This window comes from Mustela lutreola, chromosome 5 (genome assembly GCF_030435805.1).
Source record: "Mustela lutreola isolate mMusLut2 chromosome 5, mMusLut2.pri, whole genome shotgun sequence".
Taxonomy (NCBI): Eukaryota; Metazoa; Chordata; class Mammalia; order Carnivora; family Mustelidae; genus Mustela; species Mustela lutreola.
The window spans coordinates 42,625,319-42,645,199 of record NC_081294.1 but is presented as its reverse complement, the minus strand read 5'-3'; the positions used below and the strand labels follow the sequence as shown (position 1 = coordinate 42,645,199).

At 38.7% G+C, this 19,881-nt stretch overlaps 2 protein-coding genes across 4 annotated transcripts; one reads left to right on the top strand and one right to left on the bottom strand.

The window, feature by feature from the left end:
• Positions 1-397: 397 nt before the first annotated feature.
• Positions 398-4,943, bottom strand: LOC131831786 (uncharacterized). Of its 2 annotated transcripts, none has more exons than XR_009353801.1 (2): positions 4,070-4,943; positions 398-1,388 (listed from the first exon to the last, which is right to left on the bottom strand). XR_009353801.1 is itself a non-coding variant. In XM_059174068.1 (2 exons), the coding sequence occupies exons 1-2, from the start codon at positions 4,604-4,606 to the stop codon at positions 1,147-1,149; spliced, it is 630 nt and encodes a 209-aa protein (XP_059030051.1). In that variant the 5' UTR covers positions 4,607-4,896; the 3' UTR covers positions 398-1,146. The 2 variants fall into 2 exon arrangements, 1 of the variants encoding a protein (XP_059030051.1); XM_059174068.1 differs by having other exon boundaries at positions 4,219-4,896.
• Positions 4,944-4,973: 30 nt separating this feature from the next.
• LOC131831783 (zinc finger protein 300) lies at positions 4,974-15,422 on the top strand. Of its 2 annotated transcripts, none has more exons than XM_059174064.1 (6): positions 4,974-5,161; positions 5,886-6,012; positions 6,673-6,713; positions 11,281-11,407; positions 11,635-11,757; positions 12,857-15,422. In XM_059174064.1, the coding sequence occupies exons 1-6, from the start codon at positions 5,123-5,125 to the stop codon at positions 14,413-14,415; spliced, it is 2,016 nt and encodes a 671-aa protein (XP_059030047.1). In that variant the 5' UTR covers positions 4,974-5,122; the 3' UTR covers positions 14,416-15,422. The 2 variants fall into 2 exon arrangements, with proteins under 2 accessions (XP_059030047.1, XP_059030048.1); XM_059174065.1 differs by having other exon boundaries at positions 11,635-11,761; positions 12,861-15,422.
• Positions 15,423-19,881: the final 4,459 nt, after the last annotated feature.

Sequence of the window (19,881 nt, the reverse complement as noted above, 5' to 3'; positions counted from 1 at the left end):
GTTACCTCATGTGTTTCCCATCTTTAAGGATCACTGTCCTTAAATGCCTGATGTCCAATGTCTTTTTTTTTTTTTAAGATTTTATATACTTTTATTGGACAGAGAAAGACCACAAGTAGGCAGAGAGAGAGGGGGAAGCAGGCTCCCGCTGAGCAGAGAGCCCGATGCGGGGCTCGATCCCAGGACCCTGAGATCATGACCTGGGCCGAAGGCAGAGGCTTAAGCCATTGAGCCACCCAGGCGCCCCCTGATGTCCAATGTCTTACAAACCATTGTTTCATACATTTATTTGGGTTTTCCATAATTTCAGGTAAAAGTATAGTCCAAGCCTTGTGACTTCACTTTGGCCAGAAGTAGAACTTTGGGGTTGTTTTATAACTAATTTTGTTTCATAATGTTGTAATTTTTTGAGGTTCTAAAGTGAAATCAACAGAACATGTACATTCAAAGAATACTATGTACTATCTCTGTCCCCTCTATCTTATTTTCTTCTTTCCTGTGGTAGGCAGTATCTTTTATGGGCAATGATTCCCACCTCCTGATATTCATAGCCTTTGCAATACCTTCCATATGAATAAGTAACATTGAACCAACAGAATATGGCAACATAAGGTGAGTGTTACTTCTGTGATTAGGTTTTAAAAGACTGTGACTTCCATCTTGCTTACAGACTCTTTCTCCTGCCTCATTAGATATATAAGTCACAGGTTAGAGAGTCGCGCATGGCAAAGTACTGTGTGTAGCTTCCATCCAACAGCCAGCAAGGATGTGAATGCCCTTCATTCAACAATTCTTGAGACAGTGCATTCTGCCAACAATCATGTCATTGAGCTTGGAAGTGGATCTTTCCTCATTTGATCCTTCAGATGAGACCCCAGCCTAGGCCAATACCTTGATGATATATTTATGGGAGACCCCAAAGCAGAGGACCCAGGTAATCCATGTCCAGATTCCCGACACACAGAGACAAAAAATATGAGTTGTTTTAAGCCACTAGGTTTTGAGGTAAGTTCACATATTAGTAGATAAGTAACAGCATTCTTTACAGATACTATTTTGATCATTTATTCTTCCATTATTTGCTTTTTATTTTTCAGGTAAATATATATACAGTTGATCTTCATTTTGCCATATCTTCAAATTTACCTAATTTCTAAAATTGACCTGTAACCTCCAGACCAATGTGGTACTTTTGTAGTCATAGCAGAAATGCACAGAACAATGAAACATTTGAGTTGCCTCATGTACACATTTCCGTGTGAGGCTGAACTGAGGGGATGTTCTTCCTCTTATTCCAGCTTTCAAGAGGATGGAGACAACATGGGCAGTGTAGTATAGTGTTAGAAACTCCAGCGCTGGGGCCACTCTGGTAAATCCAACTCTGGCACCTGTAAATGGAGTGACCTCAGGTAAGTAACTTAATACTTCGGAATACTTCATTTTCTCTTTTGTAAAATAAAGAAAGTAGAATCTACCAGGATGAATTGATTTTAAGGTTGTTGTAAAAGTAGTACACCCTGTAAAATTTAAGATTATAATCCCTATAATATATATGTATTATGTGTGTACGTGTCTTATGTATATGTATGTGAATATATATTTATATATTTCACCTAGGAGCAATGTTTCAGCATTCACTAATTCTGTTTGCAACAACCTTATATAGAACATGGCTATAATGAATAATGGGACCTGACTGTATACATATTCATTCATTTTCATATTTTATAAAACTAAGTGGTAATAAACTATTTTTATTTTTCCCTATAACATTATATCCTAAATTTCACTCCATATAGTTATGAGATTTTTCTCTTACTGATGAATAATACGTTTTATGTGTATACCGTAATTTATACAACCAGACCTCTGTTAGTAGATGTTTGTCTTTTAAAAACATGACCAAAAAATTACTCATTGCAATACTAAAAATAGTATTTTTAGCTTATTTTAGTATTTACAATATTAAAAACAGTATTGTAATGAATAATCTTTTGACCTTTTTTGTCCCTTTTTTTTGCTTATTCATCTTTGAAATATATTCTTGGAAGTGGGGTTTCTGAATCAAAGGGTAAAAGTTATGACAAGAACATGACAATTCTCCCCTTAAGAGGTGGGGCTCAATTCCCATTTGATTGTCAGTGGGCAGGCCTTACTGAATCACTTTTAGCAAACAGAATACAGAAGCAATAAGGAGGTATCATTTCCAATTTAGGTTTTAGAAAGACTGTGGCTTCTGGGCAACTGGGTGGCTTAGTCAGTTAATCAGCTGCCCTTGGCTCAGGTCATGATCCCAGAGTCCTGGGATCAAGTCCCACATTGGGCTCCCTGCTCAGCAGAGAGCCTGTTTCTCCCTCTCCCTCTGCCTGCTGCTCTGCCTACTTGTGCTCTTTATCTCCCTGTCAAATAAATAAATAATATCTTTTTTAAAAAAAAGACTGTGGCTTCTATCTTATGTGCCCATGTATGCTCTCTTTTTCTCCCTCCTTTGATTCACCTGGGCTTAGTAGAAGCCAGCTATCACGTTATGAGGTAAGCATGAGGAGGGGGAAGACCACTACCATGTCAGGATAATCAAGTAGCCTATAGAAAGGTCCACACATTAAGGAACTGAGCTGGGAAAATGATATTCTTAGACTTATCATCAGTCATTTGATTGACTTGGAAAGCATATCTTTCTCCATTTGAGTCTTGAAACAATTGCAGCCCTGGTGCAACCCCATGAGACCAAATCTGAACCATCCAACTAAGCGGTTCCCAGAGTCACAGAAATGTGTGACAACAAACATTTATGGTTGCAGACTGCTAAGTTTCAGGTAATTGATCACACAGCAACAGACAACTAATACATGTATTTTTGTTAGCTATTGCTAAACCACTTATACAGGAGCTGTATCGTTTTTCTGTCCTACCAATATGTGAGAATTCCTGATTCCCGTGGCCTGATCAACACCATATATTTCCAGAATTAGAATACCTTTTTTTAAAACCAAGCTAATAAATGAGAACTAGTATCTTACTGCAGCTTTAATTTGTATTTATTTCATTATGAAGGAATATTCTCCTTCAGTTTCTTGTTTAATGAGATATATTAAGGACAGCTTCTCATCACTCTTTGGTTGGAGAACAGCAGTTTGTACTATTCCTACAAGGCTCTCTGGTTTGGCTCCTTCTAGTATCTACAGCTTCCACTGGCATCACTCCTTGAGGATTCTGAATTAATCATCACTCCACCCTTAGTGCCTAACACAGGAGCTACACTGTCTTAAGCCCCAGGCATGCGATAAATATTGACGTAGCTGTGGAAGTTTAAATTGAAGGGAATCAGCTGCCCACTTCTTATCCTCTTTGTCTTGACAAGTCAAGTTAGGCCTCTCTCTTCCCACGGGGATCTAAGCTTTGGCTCCTCCCTAAGTTTAAACACATACCAAAGCAATATGTATATGCAGAACATCCTCCCTTAACAGCTTTTTCTCAGAATCTGAGGACCCCCAGAAACATTTTAAAGTGCCCTGTTTTTGCCACATGCACACTTCTACCTCTTCAGTGTTCCCACTAACCTGTCTTAACCCTATGTAAGAAAAAAACCAAAAAAACCGAGTCAGGGGCGGGGTCAATTTGATTTTGAGATGCTTGCAGATTTCTCAGATTTAAGTGTTCTCTCTATTGCAAACTTTTTTTTTTTTTTTTTTAAAGATTTTATTTATTTGAGAGCGAGAGCACGGAAAGGGAGAGGGAGAAGCAGAGTCCTCGCTCAGCAGGGAGCCTGACGCAGGACCCTGAGATCAGACCTGAGCCACCCAGGTGCCCCGCCAATCATCTTTCTGAATAAAATCACTCCCTAAGTCCAGATTTGTTCTTACTTGACATGAAAAATTAAAGTGCTCAATGTGAAATTGTTGCTCATTTAATTACATAGGCCAAAAATAATGGCTCCTTTTAAAACAATGATTCAAAATCGGATGTATTTAAGCCCATGAAACATGTTAACACACAGGAACCCCCCCCCCCACACACACACATTCATTTATATTTTATAAATATATAAAAGCCTGGCGTAAGACCTAACCGTTACGGTAGGTTCGTTATTTTTTCCCGTAATGTTTTCCTGAAATCTAGCCTCCTCGCTCGCTACCTCTCCATTTTTCCCCCTTATTTTTCAGTCTCCGCTTTGCCTGTCTCCATCTCCCTCTGCCTCGGAGTCTCCCGCGTTGTGACCTTCAGTGCCCCTCTTCGGTTCCGCTGCGCCCCGTCTGCTGCCTTCCAGGCTGCCATCGCCGCCCACACGGGCCTCCCCTTTGCCCCTCGATCGCGGCCCCGATTTCCTCCGGCTTCTCCGTGCCATCGCTCGGGGCCTCAGTCTCTTCCCTGTCTCTGTTTTCCTTTCTTCCTCCCTCCTCCAGGAGTACTGTCCCCTAGAGGATTCCTTACAACCGTTTTTAAAGTTCGTTTCTGCGACTGATTCCCGTCCTCCGCCCCTGCCCCAGCCACCCCCTCCACTACTTCGGCTCCTCCTTTCCGCCGGGCATCTCTGCGGAGGGGACTGTACCAGTCCACGGTTCACCCCTCTCAGCAAGTACAGCCTCCGGGGGTGCGGCTGTACCATTTACAAGCACGTTCAGTGTCGTCCGTGAGAGTATTTTAACATCCCCAATTCCTCCTCCTTCACCAAATACAATCTTTTAATAGAGGTCGGAGCACTCAAAACTTCTTCCCCAATCCTCCTGTAAAATCTCTCTGCACCTCAGAGAGGTCTGTATTATCCTCTCTGGTTAAGATAATACACCTCACTGGTCTGTATTATCCTCCCTTCCGTCGTCTGCCTCCTGCCCTCCCTGTCGCCGTGGCACAGTCCAAAGTTAGGAATAAATCGAATTCTTCCGCCGTACGGACCCGACCGGACTCTCAAGGTGGCGGCTCCCAGCACGAGGTACAGCCTGGGAGCCGCCATCTTGCCTCCTGAACAAAGCGGCCGGGGCGGCCGAGTGGGCAAAGCCGCCCGGTACGGAACAGCGCAGGCTCGGGAGCCCCGCGCTGCACTCTCCCAGACAGGAAGCTGGAGAGTTCGCCAGTATGGCTGTGACAGCCGTCCCTGCCAGAGCGGTGGTGGGCGGCTCGGGGCATGATAACAGAGCCGCAAGGCAGAAGGCGGGCCCGTGCGGTGAGTCCGTTTAATTGGTAACAGGAGGGGAGGGGTTCGCGAGGGTCAGTGGAGGTTTATGAAGTCATGGGTGGGGACGTTGTGGGGAGGTTTGTGCCATCGGTGTCGGGTGTTTTGGGGAGTCAGAGTTGGAGTGAGGGATGAGATTAGTAATTGGGCAATGATGTGTCAGTGATGGGGTTGTCTGTGGGATCAGAAATGGCGTGTAAGGGGACTGACTGGGGTCAGTGATTTAGGGGACTCTGGAGAATCAGTGAGTGGGGAGGAGGCTTGGACTAAATGACCGGGATATCCCTTTCGTGGTCCGTGATGTGGTGGTCATGGGGGAATTCTGTGGGTGTGTCATTGCTAGGCCCTAGGATTCGGAAATTTGGACGGAGCAATAATGCGATTAGTCACGATGATCAGCCCCAATTTACTGGGAAAGACTTTTACATACAGTTAAAATTGCCATTTTAGGCATCCCTTGATTTCTTAAACGTCAGACCCCTTCTCGGTTCACCATTGCACCCTGAGCCTGGTGCCTCCCCATCCCCCCCCCCCCCATGATCATTTTGAAATAAGACCGAACAAATAAAAAAGGATGCATTATTACCAAAAGTGTGACTTTCGGCCTTTTCTTAAGCTTGTTGAAGTCATTTTATATTTTATTCAAGAAACACTTAAATGAACACCTGCCGGGTACCCAGACATGAGCATCGCTATTTTGGTTGTTTCCTTTCAGATCAGTTTTGACAGCGCCTGGAAAACAGCACATAAAACAGTCTCCCTGTCATGGGAGCATTCAGTGCCTCTGAACCAGTTCAGTCTTGTCTGCATGACTCCTCCTGGGGCTGAGAAAAATCGACCAGGTATATACCATCCTGCATTGCAGTATATTCTCTTGTATAAGTGGTTCCAACCTATCACCATTTTTATACGCAGATGACTGCTCTGTCGAAAACCTGCAATTACAGTTTAAACAGAAAACATCTTAACATTAACATTTTGGTCCATGAATATCGATTGGCAGGAGAATTTGTGCTGAGTTGAGGGAAAATATGAAAGACCTCTTGGTAGATTATTGGAATTCAAGTGTTGATTCTTTCCAGGGAATAAGGGAATACATTTCTCAGGTTTCCGTTTGGTCATGGCCGTTCTTATTGCCAAGGAAGTCCATCTGCTGTTAATCTTACTGTAAATCTATTCATGTTTATTGCCTTATAAAACTATTCTACCAATAGAATTACTGGTTCATAGGGGAATAATAAGCTGTTAGTGAGTCAATATGAAACATATGTATACAATTAAATCATCTTGATCAAGTTCTGTTTATTATAGTGTAGTCATAAGTGGACTCCTTCACCTAGTGCTTCCTGAGCCTTCTACAAGGACCAAACAACCTTGTGCCTTGTTGTCCATCATCCACCTGATGTCTAGCGGTGAATGTTTCTGGATTGGTGAATGAGGAAGCTGCGGACCAAGTCTAGTCTATGAAAATGTCCTTTTCATCACCAGTTTTGCTCTTTCAGGCATCTGCCCTTTTAGAAGAGAGCAGAAAATGAAGTCCCAGGTGAGTTGCTTTTATCTTTAATTTTTAAATTTTCCTCTTTCATTTTCTGCCCAGTCAAATGGGAAAGTACAGACAGCTAAAATTTGGAGTAGGGAAAAGGTAGCCAAAATAAAGATCAAGACCTAGAAAGGGTTTCTAGGTAACATTTGGATAACCTGGCCTGAAAACATTTTTAAAAATGGATGTACCAAGTTTTCTGATCTTGCAGACATCATCAGTGTCATGATTTGCAGTCTTCTAAAGAGAAAACAGATACATTTCTCTCCATTTTATTTCTTGCTGCGTAAGACTAAAACAGATTTCCATTCTGGGTCTTTCACTAGGTGATGGAGTACACAGTGTTCTCACCAACACTCCTGGGGTAAATGCAACAGTAGCTTTCTTATAGCTGTATCATCAAATGATCTCTTTTAGAGGGAAGGTATCATAATGCCATAGCCAAATGCCTTGAGCCTTAATCTTCAGAGCTGGGCTCATCAGACTCTGGCCTATAGGCCAAATCCAGTTCTCTATTTTTATGAACAGTTTCACTGGCAGCACAGCCATAACCTTTGTTCACGTATTATTGTCTATGGTTGTTGCCTTGCCACGGTGCCATCGTGGGTAAGTACAACAGAGACCGTATGGCCTGCAATGCTGAAAATACAAACTTTATGGAAAAAATTTGTTAGATTTCTGGTTTAGAAGACCGCATTGATTACAGAGGCTTCCTATTGTCCTATTGTCTAAATAACACAGAATGGGTACATTTTGAATGGTCTTCCAAAATATATTTTCCCCTCCCAAAGGGCAGTTCTTAAAATTATAATTATCTGGCAAAGCTTTGTAGAGCATGGGCCCCTGGTGCTCATACCCTTTGCTGTGACTTCAGATTATGTAGCATCACTGTCCAACTCAAAACCAGTTCCTTCTCTGCGCTTCCATTTTTAGTAGCTTGTCTTACTTTTTCTCCTTGCCAACATTGGCTATATACACAGTATATAAATTTTAAACTATATAAATGATAAAAATTTAAAAACTGATTTTTTAACTTAAACTCTCATCCCCCTGGGATTATCAGTGTTCACCATTTGTTTGTAATCTTCCAGATATTTTCAGTATGAGTGTAACTGTGATCAGTGTGTATGTATGAAAGTACAAATATCCAAGTGTCTCTTTATTGTGTTTTTCCTTTGGAAAATAATGTTAGAGTAAACATTCCATGCTGCAACTAGTTTTTTAACTTTACTGTCTCGTGTAAAGGTTTTTTAATATCTTCCCATGACAGTACCCAAATTTCCTTATTATCTTGGCAGATGCATAATATTTCTTTGCAGCCTGGTTGAACTGGGACTGTTTTTTCTCTTTAAAATGGAGATTGGAATCCTTATAGGGTTGTTGTGAGAGTTAAGCAAATCAAACCATGCCTGGAAGTGTATCTGGGGAGAGTTTGTTCCACATTAAGTGTTAGTTGTTGTTATTTTTAGTATTGTGTCATCATCACTGTTATTGTCAAATCTAGAAATCTCATGTATATTTTACAGTAAAGCTTAACAAGTGAGTTCTATTGCAAAAAGATAGGATTGTTTTCTTTTGGATGTCAGTAGCTTCCAATTGTGCTGTCCAGCATAGAGCCACCAGCCACATGTCACTAAACACTTTAAATTGGCTAGTCTGAATTGAGATGTGCCATAAGTGTAAAATACATACTGAGTTTAAAGATCTAGTTCCCAAAAGCTCACTAGTAATTTTTAAAAATTGGTTACACTTAAAAATGATATTTTGAATGTATTGGGAGATATACATATATATATTTGAAAATTGGTTTTTGATTGTGGCTACTGGAAAGTTTAAAATCACCTATCTGATTAGTCTTGTATTTCTGTTAGAGCAGCTTTAGATAAGGAAAATGGATTTGTTATTAGCTTAATACATCCAGCTTCCAGAGCTAATTAACTGATTATATGCCTCTCCCTGTAGGAAGAGGGATTTATTTTTTTCAGAGTGTCCAGAAGTGAAGTCATTGCACACATGTCTATTTTTCCTTTCTCTTTCTAACACCTGCTCTCCTCCAACTCCATTATCCCAGTCATCCAAGCCACAAAAAGGTGTTTACAGATGATAAAAGTACAATTTTCCACTGATTATTTTTCTCACAATTAACAAAATTTATACATACTTAGTTTATTGACGCATTTGAGTGTAATTTTTTAAAGACTTTATTTATTTGGGAGAGAGAGCATGCACAAGTGTTGGGGGGAGGAGCAAAGGGAGAGGGAGCAGGAGAGCCCCACACAGGGCTTGATCCCAGGACCCTGAGATTATGACCTGAGCCAAAGGCAGACACTTAACTGACTGAGCCACCCAGGTACCCCAAAGCATTTGAGTAAAATTAATAAAGCAAAATCTGAACATTAGAATTACATTTATTAATCTTCCTGTCAGAATGGATGTGCTCTACATTCCACATGTATTTTTTTCCCTCATGTCACTGTTCTTCAGATCAAAAGACTCTAACTGATTAATGCACAGAAGTATTTTTAACTAAACATGAACTTCCTTTTATTCTCTATAATCGTCATTCATTCCTTTTAGCAAACACATTGTTGAGTACCTAATGTATGCCATATGCACTGGCTGGCTGTGGAGTATCTCAAGAAGATTTAGGTATGGTTTTTTCCTGGAGGAATGCAGAGGAAACTTGGGTAAATAGATATGGAAACCAGTCTTGACAAATAAAAGTTCTGTAATAGACATGGGAGCCAGGAACTGCTAAGGCAGAGCTGGGGAGCAACCAGCTTTCCAAGGAAGTAGAAAATAGGCATCGAAGATTATTGAACTTTGGATCATGAGGGAAGTAGGATAAGGATGAGAAACATTTGCGAAAGTAGAAAAAGTAGAGTGGTTTTAGGAAGGCTGAGAATTTGAGGAAAACTGAAAAATAGGGTGTTTCATGGGAAGTTTGCCCAAGGGTGTTATTAAAACAGTAAGATACAAAAGATCTTATTTACAGTATCAAGGAGGCAGTGTGGAGTGCGTGGTCAAGAACTCAAGCTCTCGATTCAGAACACCTGCTTTTAAATCTGCGAGTTAATCATACATTCAGTGTATATAGTCTCTGCCAAGTACTTAACCACTAATCTGCAGTTTTTCTTATATATGTAAAACAAGAAAATTAAGAAGGCTGTTTAAAGGACAAACTAAGTTCCTGGCAGCTTGATGGTGTGACTGTGGGACTTGGTGTGGGATCAGAGGTCCTTTAAGGTTGAGATGGCTGAGGCGAGACTGATTGTGTATACAGGTTGGAACCTAAGGATGCTTTTAAGCAGGGCAATGTGGCTATTTGAAACAGTGTTTAATTTTTCTTTTTCTGAAAGCAACATTTGATAATAATGAAATTTTTAGGGGGAAAAGCTGAAAAACAGTTTAAAATAATAGAGATCACTCAGGTTCTGCTATTAGATGACAGTTGTTGTGAACATGATGGTGACATAATTAAAATAGTCACTTTCCCCTCCAGAAATACCTTATGACTACACTTACCCACATCTCTTATTTTAATGTCACATCAATAATCTGTTACTTTTTTTTCATCATTTTTTCTGCATATTTCTCATTATATCTGTTTTCAGTATTGCTGTTGTAATTGATGTACTTCATTATGTTATTAAGTATTGCATATATAAGGAAACTGTTCATTGAGGAGAAGCTATGATTATTTTCCTATAAAATGAGGGGATTAGATTATGATTTTGCAGAACTCTGACATTCTGTGATTCTCCATATGTGTGTTTTACCTTTAATGTTTTATTTTCTATGCTCTATAATTATTTTTTTAATGTTTTGCTTTCTCTGCTCTATAATTATTACTAAAAGTCTTCCCATATTTTGTTTTGTTACTTTAATGCTCTTGGCTGTCTTTTTAGAGTTTAAATTTTTGCTCATCCAGAATCTGTGTTTTCTGTTATCCAAGACGTAAGATATGGTGTATTTGTTTGCCAGGGTTACTGTGGCAAAGTACCACAAACTTGGTGGACTAAACAACAGAAACTTATTGTCTCATAGTTCTGGAAGCTAGAAGTCAAAACTCAAGTTGTCAGCAGGGTTGATTCCTTCTGAAGGCTGTGAGGGAACAGTCAATTCTATTGATACATCAGTCATGTGGATTGTAGACTCATGAGATTATACCTCATAGAATGACATCTGCAATGGCTGTTTCCAAATAAGGTCACATTCTGAGAAACTGGTGGTTAGCACTTTAATATGTGAATTACAATTCTACCTTTAACATATGGATTCAACATTAATTCTTCTGTTGACTATCCGGTTGTTTCAGTATTATTCTTTGAATAATCTGTCTTCCTCTCAGTTATTTGCATGCTGCCCTTATCATTTATTAAGTTACCATTTGCATCAAGTAAGCATCTTCTGTTTCCTGATCTGTATCTGGCTCTTCTTGTAAAACCAGGATTTTGTTTTATTCCTCCCAAATACGGTGATGCAAAACTAGGTATAGTTTAGTTTTATATACTGCAGTAGAAATGATGAGAATGATCACTTCAGATTGAATAGGAATATACTATTACAGGCCTTAGTATCATTCAAGGATGTGGCTGTGGATTTTACCCAAGAGGAGTGGCAGCAACTGGACCCCGCTCAGAGGACCCTGTACAGGGATGTGATGCTGGAGAACTTCAGTCACCTGGTCTCAATGGGTAAGGATGGCTTCCCTGCCTGACTCAGACTTGCCCATCCAAGTGCCTTTCCTCATCAGGTGCTGTGGTTTGTAGTTCCTGACATATATAATGACTTTAATGATCTTCAGACCTTCCCATACGGAGGTCACTGTTTTTGCTAAGGGCCCCCTGGATTGCTTCCTTGTAGCCTTCCTGAAACTACACCTCCACTTTTTCCCAGTTCCTCTGTGATTTCCATTTAATAGGATATCCAGTTTCCAAACCAGATGTCATCTCTAAGTTGGAACAAGGAGAAGATCCATGGATCATAAAGAGAGACATGCCAGACTGGATCTATCTGGATGAAAATCAGGCAGATGGGAGACAAGGGAAGTGAAGTATCAGTTTGTCTTGTTTTCTTAATTGATTGATGCCTGAGGTTTACATTCTGTTCCTACTGAAATCTCTATTCTTTGTCCCTGTGCTGAGAATTTAGTAGGCATTAAACAAATAATTAAATAATTGTGAGCTTTTATAAGGGGCAGCTATTTCTTATTGATCTTTCTCTCTGCATATATGTCTATCTTTAACACCTTTTATGAGAGGCAATAGAAAGGCAAATTCCTCCCAAGAACATAGGTCGCATTTTAGATAGTAAGACCTTCAGGTATGGGGCTCTACACCATTATATGTCAAATATAGTTGCTGTTTTAAAAATTAGAGAAAATGAGAATCTAAAGATACAATAATTTGAGAAGGCATTTTCCAGAGCATGCAGCTGTAGCTGCTTTGAAAGTATATAAAGTGTCGATGATGCTGAAGGAGGAGGTTAAAGGCAGATTGTGGTGGGGAGAGCATATCTGAACAAAACCTGAAGTTAGAGAATTAAGGCTTTTCTGAGAGAACTTTGCTAGTTTCCCTTGGTTCATATAGAAGGTATTTATGACAAGTTGTGGAATATAATCTTGGGTTCTAAGTGTGAATCTGATTCTGAATCCTTAGCAGGATCTTGGATTTTTCTGTTGCTTGTATTGTTTTTAATTAGGAAACTAGACTGAGGAGAGTTTAAGTATTTTGAGTACAGAGGGACCTTGTTTCTGTGGAGAGTGGTGGCAGGATAAAAGTAGTTAAATATATATATAACAATGGTTTATAAGAAAAATGAATTCAAAAGGTGAAAAAGGTTTCCATTTAGAAAGCAAAGAAAATGGAAAGATTCTAAAAGAATAATCCAGATTAGAGTGGTAACACAGATTCTTTTCTGTGTCCTTCAGTTCTAATTTTCCCATGAGTCTTTTTCTCTTTAACATCCATTTCCATCCATTCATTTGATCGTACTCTATGCTGTACTGTCCTACGAGATGGCCTGTCCCCATCCCTGTGTTCTGAGTTCATCAGCTACATTGAATTAGTCATTTGTTCTGTTCTTCTGCATTCTGTTCTTTACAGTTGTTTTATTTCTTTCTTTCTTTCTTTTTTTTTTTTTAGACAGGAAAAGTAACCTTGACAACACCAAATCATGTATTTTGGGGTCTGTTTCCTTCCGTAATAATATCCTGAAAGGAGTCACAAAGGATGGTTCATTTTACTCCATCTTAAAAGTCAGTCAAGATGGTGGCCAGCTGCAGAGATGTCAGGAAAACCAAGACAGACTTTTCAGGCAAGTAGCAGTCATCAACAACAAAACCGTCACTGTGGAGTCAGGCCATAAATATAATCCACTGGGAAAAATATTTCACGAGTGCATAGAGCCAGATACTTTAAGGCAAAGATCCCATAACTATGATGTATTTAAAAAGAACTTGAAATACAATGTTGACCTACACAGCTGTAATAAGAGCAATTCAAGAAAAAACCCTGATGAGAGCTTTGGATGTGGAAAATCATCTAGCCATGGTGCATCTGATTCTAATCTTGAAATAATTCACAATGGAGTAATGCCCTGTAATAATAATCAGTGTGGAAACATTTTTAATAGTAAACAATCCCTTATTCAATATCACAATGTTGAAACTAAGGAGAAAACCTGTGTATGTATTACCTGTGGAAAAGCCTTTGCTAAGAAGTCACAGCTCATTGTACATCAACGAATTCATACTGGAAAGAAACCATATGATTGTGGTGCATGTGGGAAAGCCTTCAGTGAGAAGTTTCATCTCATTGTACATCAGAGAACTCATACTGGGGAGAAACCTTATGAATGTTCTGAATGTGGAAAAGCTTTCTCTCAAAAATCATCCCTCATTATACATCAGAGAGTTCACACCGGGGAAAAACCGTATCAATGTAGTGAATGTGGGAAAGCCTTCTCCCAGAAATCCCCCCTTATTATACATCAGAGAATTCACACTGGAGAGAAACCTTACGAATGTAGAGAGTGTGGGAAGGCCTTCTCCCAGAAGTCACAGCTGATTATACATCATAGAGCTCATACTGGAGAGAAGCCATATGAATGTACTGAATGTGGGAAAGCCTTCTGTGAGAAGTCCCACCTCATTATACATAAAAGAATTCACACTGGGGAGAAACCCTACAAATGTGCTCAATGTGAGGAAGCCTTCAGCAGGAAGACAGAACTCATTACACATCAGTTAATTCATACTGGGGAGAAACCTTATGAATGTACTGAATGTGGAAAGACCTTCTCCCGGAAGTCACAGCTCATCATACATCAGAGAACACATACTGGAGAGAAACCCTATAAATGCAGTGAATGCGGAAAAGCCTTCTGTCAGAAATCACATCTCATTGGACATCAGAGAATTCACACAGGAGAAAAACCTTATATATGCAGTGAATGTGGGAAAGCCTTCTCTCAGAAGTCCCACCTCCCAGGGCATCAGCGCATTCATACAGGAGAGAAACCTTACGTGTGTGCTGAGTGTGGAAAGGCCTTTTCCCAGAAGTCAGACCTTGTTTTACATCGGAGAATTCATACCGGGGAAAGACCCTATCGGTGCACTGTATGTGGGAAAGCGTTCATCCAGAAGTCACAACTCACTGTACACCAGAGAATTCATAACGGTGGTAAAATCATAATGAACTGAACACAGAAAAGCCTTCTCAGTATTAGCTCAAGCCTTAATAAATACTAGGAACCTGATTGATACTTATGAGACATCTTTATAGATAAAATTTAATAAGAGAATTCATGTCTATAGTGAGATGATACCTAGCTCAGCAAAGATGATGGAAAATAATCTTAAATGAAGAACATTTTCAACATGGTATGTAAAAATTTTTAAAGTCATGGTCTGTAGAACAAGTTATGTATATAGACTATTGACAAGTGACATATTCTTTATTATACCACATTAACAATAACCAGACATTGTGAAGTTGCTAATATTAGCTTGGCATAATTTTGGTCATACAGTAAGTCCCAACAAAGGACATGAAGAAAGCTTGAGAAAAAAAAAAAAAATCCATTCCTAGAAACTACATCATATGGAGGGCTTAGCATGACCCCTAAAGATATATATAAAATTCTTGTACAAAGATGGAAATATGGGTGAGTCAGATTCAATACAGGTGATGTTTATGCATTTTCCCATTTCAAGCATATAAGTTGACCTGTCTCTCTAGAAGGATCCTGTACTTTGAAATTGATGCACCTTGACCAGGTCTCCATTTTATTCTTCTTCCCTGAGAGTTTGATATTGTGGAAACGGTTAGGTACTGAGCCAGATGGCCTTGTGTTTTACTCCTGGCTCAACTGTTCACAGATTGTGTGACTTCAAGCAAGCCTATTTCGCCAATCTGAATATTTTTTCTTATCATTAAAAAAAAAAGTATAATATAGAGCACGTTTTCAGTTAATATTGGTTCTTTTTAACTTTCTATCCTGCAACTGGATGCTAAGACTAATGTGTAAAAGCTGCATCTAAACTTCTTTGCATTTCAGATACTCTGCTTTTGATATCCCATTCCCATGACTGTTCATTTGACTGTCTTTGACCCTGGTGGCCTTGATTTTTGGCATGTTAAAGTGACATTTTATTATACTTTTATTATTTTTTACATACATTTATATAAACTGTGGTCATTACACAGATAGAGTCTGTCTAATGTTTCTTCAGTTCTTTTCTGACTCCCACCCTATAGCCCCAACTGTTTTCCCTGGGAACAAAGGACACTTGCAGAGCAAAACTCCTGGGATGAGAAATTATGCCTGCCACAGGTTTGAGAACTTGGTATTGCTGAAATATCTCCTGCTCTCCTCCCGTGCTTCTGCCTGTTGCTCCATGAGCAGCTTTAGATGAGGACCCTTGTTGGAGGTGTCTACAGAAGAGCAATACTTGGCAAGAATGAGGGCGAATCTGTATACTTGTGTTCACATAGTTCTTCATATAGTTCCCACTTGGTTCCTTCACATTTCCTGCCCACCGGATCCTCTTCCTGAATGGCTGACCTGTCTCTGGTGAAAAGATGGGGATCCTCTGGGTGAGAACCTCTGCAGGGGAGAGGGCACGCCTAATAGGGATGTGGGAAATCCTTAGTCTGTGTGGACAAATTCTTGGTTTCATTATGAACAGTGAGCTGAGAACACTGATGTCAGATGTAAATTGACCATTCAGACTTGGGAAAGGAGGCCTAGGTGTACATCTTTTAGGTTGAGCTACTCTGAGGTTTTCTCATGGAAGATGTCCCTACTGATCCTGATGAATGCATGAGAAGGACAAAGAAAGGAAAAGGGAAAAAAAAAGATAATTGTGTGAACACAGAAATTTAGGGAAGAGTGAGTTCTATGTAGTGACAGCTATGGAACTAATGTAGATATAACAAAGATTCATAATTCCTACTTTACAGGCCTCCCATTTGGTTTTCCACTGTCACAAACCTCCAGGCAACCTTGATCTGATGCTGAGCTTCTATAAGTATCCCAGTTTAGACTTAGCACCTACTGATTTAATACTTCACTTCTTTTTTGAGCATTTTATTAAAGGAGCTGATCAGTGCAATGAAGCAAGAATAGGAAAATGGGCATAAGGATTAGAAAGGAAACAGTACTATGGACATTGTAGGTTATGGAATTCTAAGAAAAGCAAGAATATATTGATTAAGTATTAGAGATAAAGGAGTTTAGTTGCTTTATACAGTTTTAATACTGAAAAACTAATTCTACATACTAGCAGCAGACTGAAAATTTAAAGAAAATTTTACACTAGCATCAAAAATATGAAACACCTGAAATAAATCTAATCACATAGTGTAGGATCTAGGACCACTATATACAAATTATAAAATATTACTGAATAAATTAAGGCTTAAATCAATTGAGAGATTCATCAAGGCTGAAAGACTCAATATTAAAGATGCCTATTTCCCCTTAAAGTGATTTATACATTGGGGAGTCAAGGAAAAGAATTAAAATCCAAAGGAATAAGCCTATCATAAATACAGAGTTAGCTTATTTTATTATTGAGCAGCAATATATACCATATAGCATGCAGGTAACCAGCAACTGGCTACAAATTTCTGTGTGAATTTTTAGCTCTATTATATGGAATTAAAGCTACACTTGTTATGAATCATCCTACTGTTAGTAAATGGCAGATATTCCATTTTTACCAGTAGTTAAAATTCTGTATCAGGCTTATTTTGATAGTCTATTCTTCATAATTTTAATGGTACCTCTTCCTATTGGTTGCCCATGGCACTGGATGTAGCACATGTGATTATTCGTATGCTTTGGCATTCCTCAATAAAGATCAATTTCCCACAATATTCAATGCATTTCATATCAAAACCTCTTTTTGGGGAGGTTTTACAATTTAATTTTAAAATCACATATGGAGATGCTAAAAGGCCAGAACAGCCAAGATACTTTTGAAGAGCAAATTTGGAGAATTTACCAGAATAAGATTTCCCATAAACTAATAATAATTAAGACAATGTGATATTGCTCATGGGTAGTCAAATAGACCAATGGTAAGAATCTAGAAACAGACAGTTACCTGTAGATCTTGAGTTATGACAAAGGTGGCAATGTAGAATAGTAGGAGAAAAGTGGTACTTCAATAAATGTTTCTGGTTAAGTTATTCATACAGGTAAAACGAAAAATGAAAACTTAAATTACTGCAAACTATTCACAAAATCAGTTCCACCCAAACCAGTGATAGAAGGAAATGTATTACAATAAGTGTAGATCAGGCAAGAAGAAAGCCTGAAAATATCTAAGCATCCCACGCAATAGGTTAGAATAAAAATATTGTGAACTAAACTCCAAGAAAGTAAAAAAGGAAGTGAAAAAAAGAAGATTAAAAATAGAGGGGGAGGGGCAACAATGTTGTTTTGTCCTTCCTATTTTATGGGTGCCCCTCTGCCTTTGGCTCAGGTCATGAAAGGAAACAGCATCGCTTCAGAAACCAATTGGTGTACTTCATCATGTCAGTAGCCTAAATAAATAAATAAATAAATAAATAACTATATGATCATTTCAATAGATCCAGGAAAATTATTTGACAAAATTCTACATCTACTTAGAATAAAAACTCAGCAAGCTATAAATAAAGGACAGCTTCCTCCTATTGCTACAAGGCATCTGTAAAAAAAAAAAATCTAGTCATCATATTTAATGGTGAAAGACTAAATGCCCCCAAGCATTTTTTTCTTTTTTCCAAAAGTCAAAGCTGTATGCTTTGTTCTTCCTAGTGAACTCCGTGCTGGTGATCTTAGCTACTGCAGTAGGGAAAACAAAAAAGGAAGTTGGGCCGGGGTGGGGGGGGGGGGGAAGGGGGGGAGTAGTGCATACATTTGGGAAAGGAAGAAATGGAATTGTCTCTATTTGCAGACAACACGGTCTTCTACACATAAGATCTCAAAAACTACAGAAACCCTAATAGACCTAGTAAGTGGCCTTTGTGGGGAATTTAAGAAATGAGCAAAGGATGAAAAAAAGAAAGAGGCAAACTAAAAAACAGACTCCTAACTATAGAGAACAAACTGAAAAAATAAACCCAAAGTGGGTGGGGGGGGGGTCGAAATAGGTGAAACAGGTGATGGAGATTAAGGAGTGAACTTGTGATGAGCACCAAGTGATGTATGGAAATGCTGAATCACTATATTGTACATCTGAAACTAATGTTACACTGTATGTTAACTAACTGGAATTAATTTAAAAAAAAACTTGTTAAAAAGTGGCTCTTGCAAAATATCTAAGTAAATGGAAAGAGACACTGTGTTTATGGATGGAAAGACTCAGTGTTAAAACATTAATTCCCCTCAAATTGATGTGTGTATTCAATCTCATCACCCACAAAAAATTCCAGGATGAATTTTTGTAGAAATTGACAAGCTGACTCAAAAATTTATATGGAAATGCAAAAGACCTAGAATAAACAGAAAACCTTTAGGGGAAAAAAGAGAAAAGATTCATATTACCTTATTTCAAGGCTTATAAAGTTAGAATAATCAAGCCTGTGGTATTGGTATAGGAATAGATATGTCAATGGAACAAGATAGAGAGTCTAGAAACCAAACCATGCATATATGGGCAACAGATTTTCAACAAAGTCGTCAAGGTAATTCAATGAACAAATGTTAGTCTTTTCAACAAATAACTGGAATAATTGGAAATCCATATGCAAACAACAACAAGAAGAACTTTAATCCATAGTTCACACCATATACAAACATCAACTTGAAATAGGTCATGGACATACATGTAAAAGTAGAAACTATAAAATTCTAGAAGGAACAGAAGATAACCGATTTTTGTTATGCAAAGGTTTTTCAGGCAGGACACACAAAAAGGCATTAAATTAAAAACTGGTAAATTAGAGTTCATTATAATGATAACTTGTGCTTTAAATGGATTAGAGAGGTTCTAATACTTTTCTGCCACAGGGAAATAATGTTTTTCTGAGTTGATGGGACTAAAAATCACAGATTTCTCTAGGAATTCACTCAGTTACTGTCCAACACTTATTCATGCAAATCTGGATTTGTGAGAGATCTCAGGTAATCCCTGAGACGGTTATATGGAATCTTCTCCAGTTTCCTGAAGGACTATACCTCTTTCACTCCACGAGGAGTTTCATAACTTTGTTGACAATAGACTGCAAACCCGTCATGACTTATACCTTCACCACATCGATGCATCCCATGTCACCACACCCTCTTGGACTCTTTTCACTGACTAAGACAGCATCTTCATACAAAGGCTGATATCAATATTTTAAAGCAGGAGAGCTGTTTTGAAGCACATATTTTTCTATCCTCAAAACAAAACAAAAAGGTGTTTTTAACTTCTTTGTTTTATACCTAAAAGAAAGCCAAAATATCTAACAAACAAAAGAGCTACTTAGTTTTAATTCATAACTCAAAAGTCATAACTCAAAAGTTCATAACTCAGAAGTCATAACTCAAGCCCAGGTATTCTGATTTCAGAGTCCACACGTAAAACCACTGTGTTGTGCTGCCCTTCCTGCTTGGCTCTCCCTTCTAAACTGTTCTTTGAGCTAGTTCATGATTTGTGATGCCTGCAGAAAGGCAGTATATAATTGCCTTC

Bases quoted from the DNA above. Each gene is read 5' to 3' on its own strand.
- LOC131831786 (XM_059174068.1), bottom strand. From the start codon at position 4,606: ATGGTACAGCCGCACCCCCGGAGGCTGTACTTGCTGAGAGGGGTGAAC. The intron at 1,389-4,218 runs GTCACAACGCGG...CTCCATTTACAG, and splicing joins ACCGAAGAGGGGCACTGAAG to GTGCCAGAGTTGGATTTACC.
- LOC131831783 (XM_059174064.1), top strand. From the start codon at position 5,123: ATGATAACAGAGCCGCAAGGCAGAAGGCGGGCCCGTGCG. The intron at 5,162-5,885 runs GTGAGTCCGTTT...GTTTCCTTTCAG, and splicing joins GCAGAAGGCGGGCCCGTGCG to ATCAGTTTTGACAGCGCCTG. The intron at 11,758-12,856 runs GGAAGTGAAGTA...TTTTTTTTTTAG, and splicing joins TCAGGCAGATGGGAGACAAG to ACAGGAAAAGTAACCTTGAC.